Raw genomic sequence first — 15,351 nt, forward strand, 5'->3', positions numbered from 1 at the left:
TCCATGTTAGAGAGAACATGTTAATTTGTTTCATGGTGGTGGTGAGGGTGACGCTCTGCGGGCTAAACATTGTCTTCGGAAACATCATGTAATCATGCTCAGTGACATGTTCCGCAATATGTTGTTTCATTTGTGCCCTAATTAAATGTATCCATGGCTTACCTCATAGTATTGCTTGAATTTACATAATGTCGCACAAAACTATCGATACTAAAATAAAATATAAGATATATCGATACTAGATAACATCACTATTGGTATAGTCATCATGACGTGTACGATCCGTTGTACGCATTAATAAGACTACAACTACTAACTACAATAGGCAGTATAGTATAGAGTAAATATATTCTTTGGGCAGTATAGTTTCTGACCTTAGCGGGTTTCTGTACGAATGTAAAAATCCATTGTTTGACAGCTGTCACTCAAAGGTCGCAGAAAATTGCCAAAAAAATATTTTTGGTGAAAAAATACGTTTCGCAAAAGTTGTTAAGAAGGACATTATAACTTGTTTCAGTGAGTGAAAGTACAAATGAATAAGCTGTTGCCTGCAAGGAGGCGAAAGTTGCTACAGTTCTAGTTGGTGTACTTTGTAACCTAGCAAAATGTTACGAATACCGGTTCGAGGTAGAACAATCCATCAAAACATACGTCTGAAGTCCACGAACTCGAGTAACTTTATTAGAAGCACCTTCATAGAGTATTTCGTGGAGGGTCACGGTCACAAACATGTGAAATCGAGTCCCGTTGTGCCACTGTGCGATTCTACCGTTCCCTTTGTGAATGCTGGCATGAATCAGGTAAATATCGTGATCTGTGTAACCCTACCCTCTGACTAAAGCTTTCAATAAGAATCTATTTAAAATACTAGATTTTGCCCGTGGGTTCGCCGGCGTAAAATTCAGTTTATCAGATGGTTATTCTGATGTATTAAACAATAATACTGTAAAATTTTATCGAAATAGTAGTTTTTGCGTAAAAGAGTAACAAACATCCATTTTCACAAACTTCAACATTGATAATATTAGTAGCATAAAACTGACACTAAAAGCTAGAAAACTTTAAATTGAGCAAATCTCAATGAGCAATTCAAACGTTTCCAGTTCAAAGGAGTGTTCCTCGGGCAAGTGGAGCCGCCGTGCGCGCGCGCCGTGAACTCGCAAAAGTGCGTGCGCGTGGGCGGCAAGCACAACGACCTGGACGCGGTGGGGACGGACGGACACCACCACACCTTCTTCGAGATGCTCGGCAACTGGTCCTTTGGGGACTATTACAAGGTAAAGCTTTAGGGCTATATTTCACCGGGACACCATGGCGGCGCAACCAGTCGCCGGCTACCAACAAAATGTATGCAGCTTTGCGCAACCAAACGGACACCAGGTGAGTAACTCTTTATAGAGCTGTATACATTTTGTTGGTAGCCGGCGACTGGTTGCGCCGCCATGGTGTCCCAGTGAAATATAGCCCTTACAGTCAACCTAAGCCAAGTATAGTATACTAAAATGTAAAACATATCAATAGTGGTCATAACACCACCCCATGAACTACCAAAAATAGAAATGCATGTTGACTAACTTACGAGGTATAGCTGTGTTTCTTTAAAATATTTTTCAGAAAGTAGTGCATTTCGTTTAGGAAAGACTAGTCCCGAAGTAAGATAATTCATATTGATATTTTTAAAGACTATGTGCTTATCAATCCAACAATAATATCATGTGATCATAATAATATTTTAGAAACTGCCAAAATGTGCAAACTGAGTGAGATAAAACTTAATATGTAATTCTTCTAATGATTTGCAGAAAGAAGCATGTCAAATGGCCTGGGACCTACTGCTTGGTCCGTACCGGTTGAAACCAGAAAACCTTGTGGTGACGTACTTTGCTGGAGATGTAGTCATTGGCCTACCAGAGGATAGAGAGTGCCGTGACATTTGGAGAGCTATTGGGTGAGAAACCATTTATTTTTCTATTAACATCTGAAAATCTTTAACATATTAAACAGTTGACATCGTAAAGGTAGCAGGGAAGCGCTGGACGCAGGCTGCTACCAATCGATCAACGTGGAAAGCATTAGGGGAGGCCAATGTTCAGCAGTGGACGTCCTATGGCTGAAATGATGATAATAATTAAACAGTTGAAATGCATTTTATTCTCTTACAAGTTGTCAATCGCCCATATTCACAAACATTACCATGAGGTCTGACAGTGCGCGTGGATGCACAGGGTGACACACGAACCAATCACAGAGCTCTATTCAACGCTGTGCGTTCGATTTGCTGCTTCACTTAAGCAATCATTGTTTGTGAATACAGGCGAATGTTTTGTAGGCCATTCCACAAGCTAAAGTTGATTGTGTTTTGCTTACAAACAAACTGAGATAGTGTAAACTGTTTATGTAAACTGTGTAAAGTCAACAACACACACACACACTTTACATTTTTGTTGCAATAATCACACTTATTATAACTGACTATGATATGCCACAGTTCAGTCATTTTGTATGGACTATGTCGCATTATGGCGGCGCTGCAATGAGTGTCGCTGTTTTCGCAACACAGTTCTTATAAGATAATATTTCCACGCGCAGTGCAGGTGCCGCATAGCGCCGCGCAAATGCGATCCGACCTTTAGCCATCATCATTCATCATAAATACTACAATCTCTGTTTCATGATTAAACAATACTGATTCTAAGGCCAGAGTTCACCAGCAGACAGTAAACACCTGTCAACTATTATCTTTAAATATTTTGCTTTTCAAAATACATGACAACTGTTTACTATGCAAAGTGGATTTTTGTTTGAGTTTGAAAACTGCCTATGTGTTTTTCAGATATATTTTTTAGAATATTATTGTAAAGAGTACAAAATTCAGCCACTACTTTTTGCTTGTGTTATGGGGTTTGCCATAATAATCGGAATAGCGTTCCGCGAATCTCGAATCGTAGGATACTGACACGGTCGAGCTAATGCCGTCGCTATTATATTGGTCCCTCGTGCATCCTATTTATTTATCTTTGCCATGTCGTTTTTAGTCAAATAATAAGAACTAGTTTTTCTGGAAGTACCCTCAGTTTATATTCCTTATTACCAGCGTGCCAGACAGTCGCCTCAAGGCTTTGGACGCCAAAGACAACTTTTGGGAGATGAGCGCTACCGGGCCGTGCGGGCCCTGCACTGAGATACACCACGTCAACCCGGACGGCTCGTTGACTGAGATATGGAACCTGGTCTTCATACAGTGCAACAGGTAATTGGGTACTTGATACAACTAACTAACCTCATAAAAAGTATGTCAATGAGGGCTATCGTTTTTATACTTAACAGTTTGCACCCCTGGCGATTGACAGGACCTTACTCTACAGTGGCGCCATCTTGATGAGTGCAAATACGATAGTCCTCCTACCACTTTAGCGCTCACAAGTTGGCGCCACTGTCTTCGCTACTAGCAAGTGACAGGACCTTACTCTACAGTGGCGCTAACTGGTGAACGCTAAAACGATAGCCCTCATTGACTAGGAAATCCAGTTCTACTACCCTAATAGGGATTTTCACAGCATTTTCAATTTAATGTATTTCATTAACGGCTGATGCCTAAAAACATTTAACTGAGTTGTAGGACGTGTAACGTGTTTAAGTAATCTGAAATGAATTCTTGTTTTTAGCAGCGTCTCTTTGATAAATGAAATCAGCTCTATGGTTCAAGTTACGTGACTGCTTACTCCATAGACATAGTAACTCTGGGGCGATGACGCCGCTGCGGCGCCATAAGTCCCTCGTGACTTTTTTTCGGTTTTTGTATAGCATTTTTTGTTTCATAGCCCAAAAATGGAATTCCAAAGTAATAAAGATTTCGATTTTGTAGAGAAGAAAACGGCTCGGTGACGCCGCTGCGGCGCCAACACGTGGACACAGGGCTGGGATTGGAGCGGCTGGCGGCGCTACTGCAAGGCGCCCGCTCCAACTACGACACTGACCTGTTCCGCCCGCTCATCGCCGCCGTGCAGCAGGTGCGTGTGTGCTCAAGCCGCTCAGAGCGGACGGCTGGTGACGCCGCTAGGGTGTCAAGAGAGAGAAAGTGTTTTATATCGACATAAAAAAACAAGATTTGCAAGTCTGAAAACTACTTTCTTGTCACAAAACTCTTTGTGCTAGTTCTACACTAAAGTCCGGTCGCCGAGCACGTAGAATTTCGTCTAGTGACCCCAAGCTACCTATCCTTATCGCTCGCGCGTAATTATATTGCTGTCGCGACTGTGCGACGGGCGGTAGCAGTGAGTGTGCGAGTGCGACAGCAATATAATTACGCGCGAGCGATAAGGATGGGTAGCTTGGGGTCATTGGACAAAATTCTACCTCTAATTCTAATTCTAGTCCTCGGCGACCGGACTATACAGGCTGTTAGGTAAATGGGTATATGAGCCGACACTAGCTCATGTTAACATGGGCATATAAATGGTATGGTGAAGTCAGAAAATTGATATCTTCATTTTAATTATTTTAATTTTCATATAAATCGGATTTTATAAAATTTCTAGTGTCGGCTCATATACCCATTTACCTAACACCCTGTAGATACAGAACACAGCAGTAATACGTCCTGTTTCCCCAGCACAGCAAAGGCGTGGCCCCGTACGCCGGGTCGTTCGGCGCGGGCGCGGCGCTCGACGCCGCCTGCCGCCGCCTGGCCGCTTACTTAGTTTAAATCTAAGTTTGCAAACCCGAAAACAGGCGAACTTTAAGAAGTTATATAAAATCTTCTTGTGGGGTGCGGGCGACATGTCTAAGGCTGTGATCTCCTATAAACGCCGTAGGCCGCATACAGCGTTACGCCGTAAGCCGCGTCACATTTCTTACTATAGAAATGCACTGTGGTGGTATCTTATTGACGTTATAGTGTTTAATAGGAGATCACAGTCTAACAAATTGTGTTCACGCTTTGACCGACACATTGTAAAGAACTCTGTACTCTAAATATTAGAACATCACAGTAATACGTCCTGTTTCCCCAGCACAGTAAAGGCTCGACGCCGCCTACCGCCGCCAGGCCGACCGAATAGTTTATATCTAAGTTTGCAACCCACTTATTCTTCTCTAATAGCTTCGTATGGCGTGCAGGCGACTAAGTTCACACTCTTATCTTTGTGCTAATGCTACACTAGATGCAGAGCATCGCAGTAATACCAGGCCTGTTCATCTCCGCGAGTTTACATCGAAAACAAAACACGCACGATGACCTACCTACAGGATACTATTCGACAAGGCCTCACATACGAGCGAACATTGACTCACGCACCGCGTATTCTTGTGTATGATGGAAGAAAATAAAGAAAATGGTGTACTAAATACTGTGCAGTATTTAACTGCCTAAATAATAATAAAAACACAGATTGTACTTTTTTAAGTTGCCTCAAGACACTGAGAGGTAAATAAGTATTTAACATTATTCATGATAATTCATGCTAAATCATGTATTTCCTCCGCCATTTTCCGCAGTTTGGCACCTCACGTCACATCATTTTACCGAAGTCAGCCCTATAGCTTCGGCGCAGTGCCGATCACTGACGTTTGTCAACAAAATGGTGCTCGACTCTTGAGACAGGCTACATTACACCATATTGTTAATGACATTGAGCATACATTTTTTTAAATACCTTCGCGAAGTAAAACTTCTGTACGTAGTACTTATTATTATTCTGTGGTAATACGTCCTGTTTCCCCAGCACAGCAAAGGCGTGGCGCCGTACGCTGGGTCGTTCGGCGCGGGCGCGGATCTCGACGCCGCCTACCGCCGCCTGGCCGACCATGCCAGGATGATCAGCGTGTGCCTGGCTGACGGAGTGTTCCCGGCTTCTAGGTAATTTGATGTTCTACGTATAATAGCCCAATGGTGTTGGTTTGGTGGGCTAGCCAATTTAAGATCTCAAGAACGCGGGTTCGAAATTTCGAACCTCGCCGCCGCTAGACTAATCCACTCGTAACACAAGATAATTTACTTACCACTAAAGGTTACAAAATCAAATCAAAACACTTTTTCTACAAAGTAAATATGATAAAAGAGCAGTAACTATGATGCGCCTCAAATGGCATACGAAATGAATAAGTAAATTATGTAAGATTTTCAACTTTCGCTTAAAATTGAAAGCCAAAGGACCCAAATAAATTAGCGATCGACGCGGATCGAACTAGCGGTTTTCGAATTGGATTGGCAGTCCGATACTGACACCGTTGGACTATTGTCTTCTTATTTCCTGAAGTTAATGTAACCTTTATCAACCCATTAAATATTGTACCCGCTATTTCAAGTTCAAATTGACTGATTAAAATATCTCAATTTCATTGTTCCAGTCTAAACCTCAAGCAAATAATGCGCAAATCCTTCAAAATGTCCTCCGACATCTTCCAAAACCCTCACTTACTATCCTTACTCTACCAAGAAGTGGCCAACACGCTCGGCGAAACCTACCCAGAACTGATAGCAAAGAGCAAAGAAGCCAAATTGATCATAGAGCATGAGGAGCAGGCGTATGCTAAGATGAGGGCAGGGCTGGCGAAGAAATGGAAGGATCTGGCTAAGAGGTACCCTGAGGTTGAGGAGCTGGGAGACGTGGAGATGGCCAGCTTTGCCACGGGGTATAATGAGTTTAAAGAGGTTAGTATAGTTTGGTATTGACTATTACATCACACTGCAAGGTATTGGTTTCATCTCAATGGTGGATAGTTTTAGGAATACCCCACCATTAAGGAAGGGCCTTTTTCTTTTTGTACCAATTTAACAAATGGGCAAACGATATTCACATTCTAAAATTTAATGTTGCATTTTTACTATACATTATCACTAACGGGATTTGGCAACAAAATACTTTAAAGGTAAAAAGGTATTTATTTACCCCTCCGACGTTTCGACTCGGTTGCACGAGTCATGGTCGCGGGCAGACTGAAGAGATGCGGCGTCGTCTGTTCGAGCGCGATGAATTATTTATTGCCAAATCCCGTTATAGTGATAATTTATGATATTCACATTCCTTCTTTCCTTTTAGGGAATGGCCAAACAAAAATCAACCACAATACCTGGAGACCTAGTCTTCAAGTTGTACGACACTTACGGTTTCCAAGAGGACATGATTGAGAGAATAGCAACACTAAATCATTTGGGCATCGACAAGAAAGGCTTCTGGAAGCTTCTCTCAGAGCACAAATCACGACACAAAACCGCTATGAAAGAACAATCGTCTAACAGGGCACTTCTCTTCGACAGTGCAGTGGAAAAAATAATTAAAAGTGGAGTCAAATCGACGAACGATCAGCACAAATATGATTATACACCTGTAGGAAACAAAATACAATTCAAATCGCTCAAAACTAAACTTGTAGCTATACTAAATGAAGATTGTGAGTGGATAGACTTTTTAGACCCGTGCGAAGATAGGCCTTATTATCTAGTAGCAGAAGATTCAAATTTCTACTGCGAGGAGGGAGGGCAAACGGCTGATAGCGGTACCATAAAAGTAAATAATAATGTGACTTTCAAAGTAGATACTGTTTTCAAAATTCGGGACTTCGTATTCCATAAGGGTTACTTCAAAGTGAACAAAGGAAGTGATAAAAATTATGTGAACTATAACAGTGAAGTGGTGTTAGAAATAGATGAGTGTAAAAGAGTGAATGTGATGAGGAACCATACTGGTGTTCATTTGTTGAATGCGGCCATCAGACAGGTCCTTCCGAAGAGCGTGGTGTGTCCTACGGGATCTAAGGTCACTGATAAAGGGCTGTCTTTAAATCTGTCGGTCTACGGCGAAAAATTGTCGCAGAAGGTGGTCTTGGACGCACAAGAATTAATTAGGTGAGTGAATACTGTTCCTGAGACTCACAGGTTGATTTATAGTTGGAAATAATTTTTGCTGCTTCAGAATGGTTCTGAATATATGTGGCTTACGTTTAACTCCATTCACCATCCACAGAGTTATGTTCATGCAGTTTCAGCTTGATTTAGATAATATGTTAATTGTAATAAGTTTATTTTCATGACGAATGTTACAGTCAGCGTCTAATAGTTTGTAACACCCAAAGTGACCAAAAAGTTAACAACACAACCTTATTCCATTGTAAAAAGGTGTATTGCGAACTTTTTGACGCTGACTGTGCAATGTATTTTCACTTTTTTTTTAATTCTACCATTTAACTTTAAGGGAAACAATAAAATGCAATACGCCGGTCTCTACTAGCGTGGTGGACAGTTTAGCGGTATCCAGGGAAGGGGACGTGGTCACTATCCCGGGGGAAACTTATCCCGAAATGGGGCTGAGGATGGTCGCGGTTGCCCCGCCTCCTTTGCTGTCCAAGTAAGTTATTTACTATATTATTACTATGTACGCTAGTAAATCAAGTGGCAGTGGGCGGGGCACATAGCTCGTAGAGACGATGGCCGTTGGGGCAGACAAGTTCTCGAGTGGCGACCACGGGCTGGAAGACGTAGCGTGGGCAGGCCTCCTACTAGGTGGACCGACGATCTGGTAAAGGTCGCGGGAAGAGCCTGGTTGCGGGCAGCGCAGGACCGTGCATTGTGGAAAACCTTGGAGGAGGCCTTTGTCCAGCAGTGGACGTCATTTGGCTGAAACGAACGAACGCTAGTAGAGACGCGTGGTGGACAGCCTTGCGGTATCGAGGGAGGGTGACGTGGTCACCATCCCGGGGGAAACTTATCCCGAAGTGGGACTGAGGATGGTCGCGGTGGCCCCGCCTCCTTTGCTCTCAAAGTAAGTTATTTCCATAATCATCCAATAAAATGCAACCCGTTAGGGCGTGTATTGACAAAGCTGTTTCTATCCGTTTCGCTGTCGGGCCGGTGCCGAAATAACCGGCACCGCAAAAATAACTTGCGAATTTCCAATGCTGTTCTCTTCTCCGGTATTATTTCGTCCAACGGTCCAAACATGAACGTGAAGGCATGGTCCTTCATCATCATCATTTCAGCCACAGGACGTCCACTGCTGAACATAGACCTCCCCAAATGCCTTCCACATCGTTCAGTTGGTAGCGGCCTGCATCCAGCGCCTTCCTGCTACCTTTATGAGTCGGTCCACCTTGGTGGTCGACGACTTTCACTCCAGAACCTTGCTGCCCCATCGGCCGTCAGTTCTGCGTATCGTGCCCTGTCCATTCAAAGGCAATTTGCCACTTCAGCATACTAATACGTCAGGCTATGTCAGCGACTTGTAACATGCCTTAACTAATGTCATTTCTGTCCCTCAGAGAGTTGTGTTGCGGCACCCACGTCCCCTCCACGGGTTTTGTTGAAGACTTCTGCGTGACGCTGGTCAAAGGCGCGGGCGGACACACGCCTATAATACACGCACTCACTGGCGACCGCGCGAAGGAGGTGAGCGAAATTGAACTTTATTGTAAAGATATACGTCTGAAAATAGCAGTTTGCCTATGATCAAGCGAAGGAGGTGAGCGATATTGAACTGTAACGTAAAGTTATAAAGCTCTAATTACTCCACGGCGTTCGTTAAGACTTCTGCGTGACACTGGTCAAAGGCGCGGGAGGACACACGCCTATAATACACGCGCTCACTGGCGACCGGGCGAAAGAGGTAAGGGAAGGGATATTGAACTTTATTGTAATGCTATAAGCAGGCCTGTTCTTCTGTCCGAGTATCCACAAGGGATTCACGAGCGAGTAGTGAGTAACGTACGCGCACGTATTCTTCACCCATTGTAAAAAAATATATTCGCTACCTATGGAAAGAAGAAAAAATACGCGTGTGGTGCGCTAGATGGCAACACTTTACCTTCTCGTAGCAGTCAGCCCTATCGCATCGGCACGGTACCGATCACTGACGTATGTAAACGAAACGGTGCTCGACTCTTGAGAAAAGTCAAATTACACCATTTTGTCAACGACAAAGGATTGAATTACAGGCAGTTTGTCTTATACTAGCTCTTATTTGTGTCTGTGTTTTTTTCCAGGCCAGAGAAATCTTCTGCCACGCACAGAAGTTAGAAGAAGTGATAGAACTGGTAGACCCAGACAGACGGAAGGAGGAAATGACCAACATTAGGAAACGACTGTCTGATCTGTGCGGTACTGGTGGCGCCCCCTACGGAGAATATGCGCAATGTTTGGGGCTGTTGGAAAACTTGCAGAAGAGGGAAGTCAACACGAATGATATGGCGTTACAGTAAGTAATCTTGATTTTGCTAAAGTCCGTGCGTAATTATATTACTGCCTCGTTCGCACACTCACTGCGGCCGCCCGTCGCAAAGTCGCGACAGCAATATAATTATGCGCGAGCGATAAGGAGGGTAGCTTGGGGTCATTGAACGAAATTCTACGTGCTCGGCGACCGGACTTTATCTCCTTTGGTCGTCTGGGTTTTGAAACAGAAGAGTTGCACAATGCTATACATGTCTATAAAATTAAAAATTGTTATTGAAATTTATCTAAAAAGCTCTCAAAACTTTACATTTGTTTGCTGAAGTGTTTTTTTTTCCTTTCTTTTAAACTGGTGTGCTGTAGAATGTTCATAGAAGTCTATAAACCAATTTATTCTTTTATTTTCAGAGCCGTAGCCGAGGCGGAGTTCCGCGAGGCGTTTGATTCGGCGCAGGCAGAGGGCCGCCAGTTTGTGGTGCACTTCCTACGGTGCTCCTACCTCATGCAAGGGACAGGACTCTCAAGGGCGTTACACGCCACCCCTGCCTCGTCCCCTGCGTTGCTGTTAGGATGTGCTGGTGGAGTTATAGTAGCAGCCTGTCGTATGCCACAGGTCAGTACTCTTCCAGAAACTTCTAGCCTTTAGGGACTGGCAATTTCACACCAGCACACTGCTATTGGGCTATGCTGGGGGCGTTATAGTCGCTGTCTGCCGTATGCAGGTTAAACCTATTCCCACCATAGGAAGTCAGATTTAAACCTCCTAGCCTTTAGAACCAGCTACTCTTCATACCAGCTGTTGGGCCAGCGCTGCTATTATTAGGTTGCGCCGCTGGCGTCATTATGACTACCTATCACTCTCATGCCACAGGTCAGTCCTTGTAGCCATTAGAACCAGCAGCTTTTGGTGTAATTCTCCATACTTCCAGAGTGCCAATATTCTTTCTAGCTTTCCTGACTAGCAAGCAACTCCTCATTTCTTCCTTCGTGGTGCATTTCCTGCGCTGCTCCTACCTCATGCAGGGGACAGGGCTGTCACGAGCGTTGCACGCCACCCCTGCCTCGTCCCCTGCGTTGCTGTTAGGATGTGCTGGTGGAGTTATAGTAGCCGCCTGTCGTATGCCACAGGTTAGTGCTATTTCCAGCATCCAGATAACCTTCTAGCATTTAGGATCAGCATCTACTGTTGCTGCTACGTGATTGTAGCCGATTATCTTATGCCAAAGGTCAGTACTGCCAGATATACCTTTAGGAACAGCAACTCGAGCGTCGTCCTCTTTTCTTTTAGAATGCCAACTTTGTAGCTTTCCTCACTAGCAAGCAATTCCTTACCTCTTTCTTTCCTTCTACCCTCTTTTCGTCGTCCATTTCCTGCGCTGCTCCTACCTCATGCAGGGGACAGGACTCTCAAGGGCGTTGCACGCCACCCCTGCCTCGTTCCCTGCGTTGCTGTTAGGATGTGCTGGAGGAGTTATAGTAGCCGCCTGTCGTATGCCACAGGTTAGTACTCTTCCAGAACCTTCTAGCCTTTAGGGACTGGCAATTTCACACCAGCTGTTGGCCCACACTGCTATTGGGCTATGCTGGGGGCGTTATAGTCGCTGCCTGCCATATGCAGGTTAGACCTATTCCCACCATAGGAATTCAGATTTAAACCTCCTTTAGAACCAGCTACTCTTCATACCAGCTGTTGGGCCAGCGTTGCTATTAGGTTGTGCTGTTGGCGTCATTATGGCTACCTATCACTCTCATGCCACAGGTTAGTCCTTGTAGCCATTAGAACCAGCAGCTTTTGGTGTAATTCTCCATACTTCCAGAATGCCAACATTCTTTCTAGCTTTCCTGACTAGCAAGCAACTCCTCATTTCTTCCTTCGTGGTGCACTTCCTGCGTTGCCCCTGCCTTACCTCTATCGACATCAGATAAATCTTCTAGCCTCTGACTAAATACTTTTTGTCTCTTTCTTTCTATCCTCCTTCGTCGTCCATTCGCTACGAAACACTGACTTGTTACTGATATGTGCACACCTGCCTTTCAGGACAAAGTGACAGACACCTTCAACGCGGAGCGCTGGTTGCGCTGCATCCTGCCGGTGTTCCACGCGGACGTCAAACCCGGATCCACGCCGCTTACGTACGCCGAGATGACGGCCACTAAGGTACGGTTTGGAACCTACAAAAATATTTGTAATAGAAATTGACAACACCATGACTTGTAGAAACGTGGGTGTATAAATTGTTTAACAAAGAAAACCTATGATGTCACTTTTTGATGCAGGACTGCTACTTATTGATTTCAAAGCAGCTAAAATCTTGTTTCCTGTTACATTCGCAATCCTGCAGTGCTTGACTTCTCATCTAAACACACTGTTATGTGGGCTAAATTAACTTCCCTTACTTCCTACCGCACATTTGGTGCAACAAGGGCACAAATAATTACTGTAATAATTTTCCCTCTGTATGAGCAGATGTGCTTTTGTTGCTCTAAACATGCTTTATATTATTTGCAACAAAATGAAAGGTTTTTACTCTTCCCAGGTGAGCCTAATCAACTGCGAGCAGCTAGTTCAAGACGCCATGCGTGTCGCCATCAAATATGCGCAAGCGCAGCTCAGGCCCTCAAGTTACACAGGCCACACCCAAACACGTCAGCACAACTGAACTAGAGATTATGCCGTCCAGGACGATACATACTGAGATACAGGCAAAGAGCTTCCTCGTTGTGGAAATAAATAAATACTAATATTATTACTAAGTATAGGTCGCGCAACGAAAATTGAGGCGGACGCGGTACTGACATTGACGTTATATTTTAATGTATCGAAACGAATACACTTGATTTGATACCTCGCTCTTCCTAAAGCGAGACAGAAAGCGCTTCTCAGTCACCCGTTGTCTTAGATGAGCGACAGAACGCGACTTGACACGAGACGCAACGCGACGTAAGCGTAATTCGACCAATATTTCACGTGACGTATGACAGATGTCTTGACATGAGACTACATTGTTACTAACAAAAAAAAAACTGAATGGAATAAATAAATTATCACCGGGCAATTTTCAAATTTCACTGTCCACCGTGTCTCGTTAAACACTCGACATTGGTGAAACCAGTGTGCAAGCCATTAAACAGAATAATAATAATACATAAGTCACTATTTTATACAACGACATCGTCGCATTGCCGCGTTTGTCGTTCACTTAGGACAACGGATAAGATTACGCAAGACGACAGAGCAGCTAGCGTCTACTGAAACATAAACACAAACAAATATTTCTTTGTGTTGATCGCCTCAACTCTCGCTGAGCGACCTATAACTCTGTCTCAAGCGTATCGTGAGAGGGGAGGCAAGTTAAGGCAACTGAACTTGTAAAATATTTAATTGGCAACCACCTATTATATCAGTAAACTTATTTTAGTTATGTTAAAACCCCTAAAATATAGAAATTCTGTTTTATTTATTTGAACTAGTCGTAGTAAGTTTTGTTCAATGAAGTATTATGTTTTGGGACATTTTTAAAAACAAACGGCTTACTTTTCGGTCTGGAAAGTGCAGTATTTTTCATTATTTTGTAATTATTGAATTAAAATGTCGAAATGTTGAGTCTTGAGCTTTTGAGCATAAAATGTTATGAATTATTAAACAGTCTTCCGATATGTTATTGTAAACACGATTATCAAAATTTAATGAGAATACATTTGATCATTTTTATTCAGACTTTTATTGTAAAAATATAATTCTGTATAATATTCCCTCAGGCTTCTTATTATCGTAGTTCACTATGTAATATAAGGTCCAAGAGAAATTTTCTTCTAAAAATATTAATATTGTTTTCATAGAAAACCCGTTGAAATGAAAGAATCATGAGTATTTTGTAGAAAACATTTATTCAAATTCCTAATAACATTATCTTAGTAAATATTTACAGTGTCTTTGAGATGCGGTACCTCTATCAAGGTACAAATTAATTTCTTATGAGCTAACTACAAGTAAATATTACTGGAAAAACAATTCTATGATGATTTATATTTGCTGCTTAGTTAATATAAAAAATACTATGTATTTTAGCAAGAAATATAAATAACAATAGTGTTATCCTGTAAAATTTCCTTTATTTAAGTCTTATAGCGTTTACAATGTGCGGTGCGCGCGAGTTTATAAACACGCGCCGACCGCCATCTTAGTTAAACTTCACGTGTGACACCGGCCGCCATCGTAATAAAAGTCGCTCATGGCCATAAAGTTAATATTCCTTCGGAATAAAGCAACAACTACGAGCTGTCAAATTAAAAATATTTTGGATGACACTGGATATCATTTGTGTGTCAGTGTCAGGATTATTTCACTGTTTTGTACAATAAATCAATCACTGACCCAGTCACCTCGTTTTTTAAAGCACTATTTCTCGTAAACCTCCACGATTTTACTCACGTAGTATCTGAAAATATCTCAAGAGCTCAAATTTTCAGCGTGCCAATAAGTGCCTCCGAACTGTCAAATAGTTTAAAAAAAAACGGTTCTGTTTGACGTTACAGCGACGACATCATGCATCTCTTTTTATCACACAGTGTTGCTGCTCTAGTCTGGTCGCCGAACACGTAGAATTTCGTCCAAAGACCCCAAGTTACCCATCCCTATCGCTCGCGCGTAATTATATTGCTGTCGCGACTGTGCGACGGGCGCCCGCAGCGAGTGTGCGAGCGCGACAGCAACATAATTACGCGCGAGCGATAAGGGCGGGTAGCTTGGGGTCATTGGACAAAATTCTACGTGCTCGGTTACCGGGCTTTAGTTTCAGTTATCTGTTGGTCTATTCTGCTAGGTATATTAACTTTATGTTCGAGGCACCGGCAGCCATGTTAAAACGTCGCGCGTGGCAATGTGAACAGAGTGTCACGCGCCGCCGGCGGCTAGTGGTTGTCCATGTACTGCAGGTCGGACAGCAGCAGGATGGTGTTGGGCAGCGGGCGCGGCTGCGGCGACAGCACCGTCAGCGTCTGCCGCTCCGTGTCTACTGCCGTGCTGTGGAGAAAATGTCTTGTTAGGGATGTGGATAGGGTTGCCAGGTCCAAAAGCACAAAAGCCGGTCTCTGTGCTTCATTCAGCAATTAGTGTCATAGCACACGAGTGCGCTTCATATTATTCTGTGGCTCGACTTTTGCCTAACGCCTAACAAAAGCCGGACAAC

At 43.3% G+C, this 15,351-nt stretch overlaps 2 protein-coding genes across 2 annotated transcripts in view; one reads left to right on the forward strand and one right to left on the reverse strand.

Annotated features, from left to right (window-relative positions):
• Positions 1–389: 389 nt before the first annotated feature.
• AlaRS-m (alanine--tRNA ligase, mitochondrial) lies at positions 390–13,734 on the forward strand. The gene is made up of 14 exons (XM_028312888.1): positions 390–800; positions 1,104–1,277; positions 1,803–1,948; positions 3,095–3,250; positions 3,866–4,010; positions 5,724–5,857; positions 6,349–6,652; positions 7,041–7,846; positions 8,193–8,345; positions 9,256–9,382; positions 9,976–10,187; positions 10,571–10,775; positions 12,201–12,320; positions 12,700–13,734. Exons 1-14 carry the CDS (start codon positions 606–608, stop codon positions 12,820–12,822), a joined length of 3,000 nt encoding a protein of 999 aa, XP_028168689.1. The 5' UTR covers positions 390–605; the 3' UTR covers positions 12,823–13,734.
• A 1,259-nt stretch (positions 13,735–14,993) lies between these two features.
• The window catches only part of cbc (protein CLP1 homolog), a 32,378-nt gene continuing 32,020 nt past the window's right edge, over positions 14,994–15,351 (reverse strand). Inside the window, exon 5 of the mRNA XM_028312884.1 lies at positions 14,994–15,185. Coding sequence (XP_028168685.1) covers positions 15,074–15,185 — 112 coding nt within the window. The 3' untranslated portion in view covers positions 14,994–15,073. The remainder of the gene's footprint in view (positions 15,186–15,351) is intronic.

The sequence above is a fragment of the Ostrinia furnacalis genome, unplaced genomic scaffold, assembly GCF_004193835.3.
Source record: "Ostrinia furnacalis isolate ACB-3 unplaced genomic scaffold, ASM419383v2 OfSCF4122, whole genome shotgun sequence".
NCBI lineage: Eukaryota > Metazoa > Arthropoda > Insecta > Lepidoptera > Crambidae > Ostrinia > Ostrinia furnacalis.

Excerpts from the sequence above, each read along its gene's own strand:
- AlaRS-m (XM_028312888.1), top strand. The coding sequence starts at position 606 with ATGTTACGAATACCGGTTCGAGGTAGAACAATCCATCAAAACATACGT. Across the intron at positions 3,251-3,865 it reads GTCTTCATACAGTGCAACAG|AGAAGAAAACGGCTCGGTGA; the intron begins GTAATTGGGTAC and ends TCGATTTTGTAG. Across the intron at positions 12,321-12,699 it reads CCGAGATGACGGCCACTAAG|GTGAGCCTAATCAACTGCGA; the intron begins GTACGGTTTGGA and ends TACTCTTCCCAG.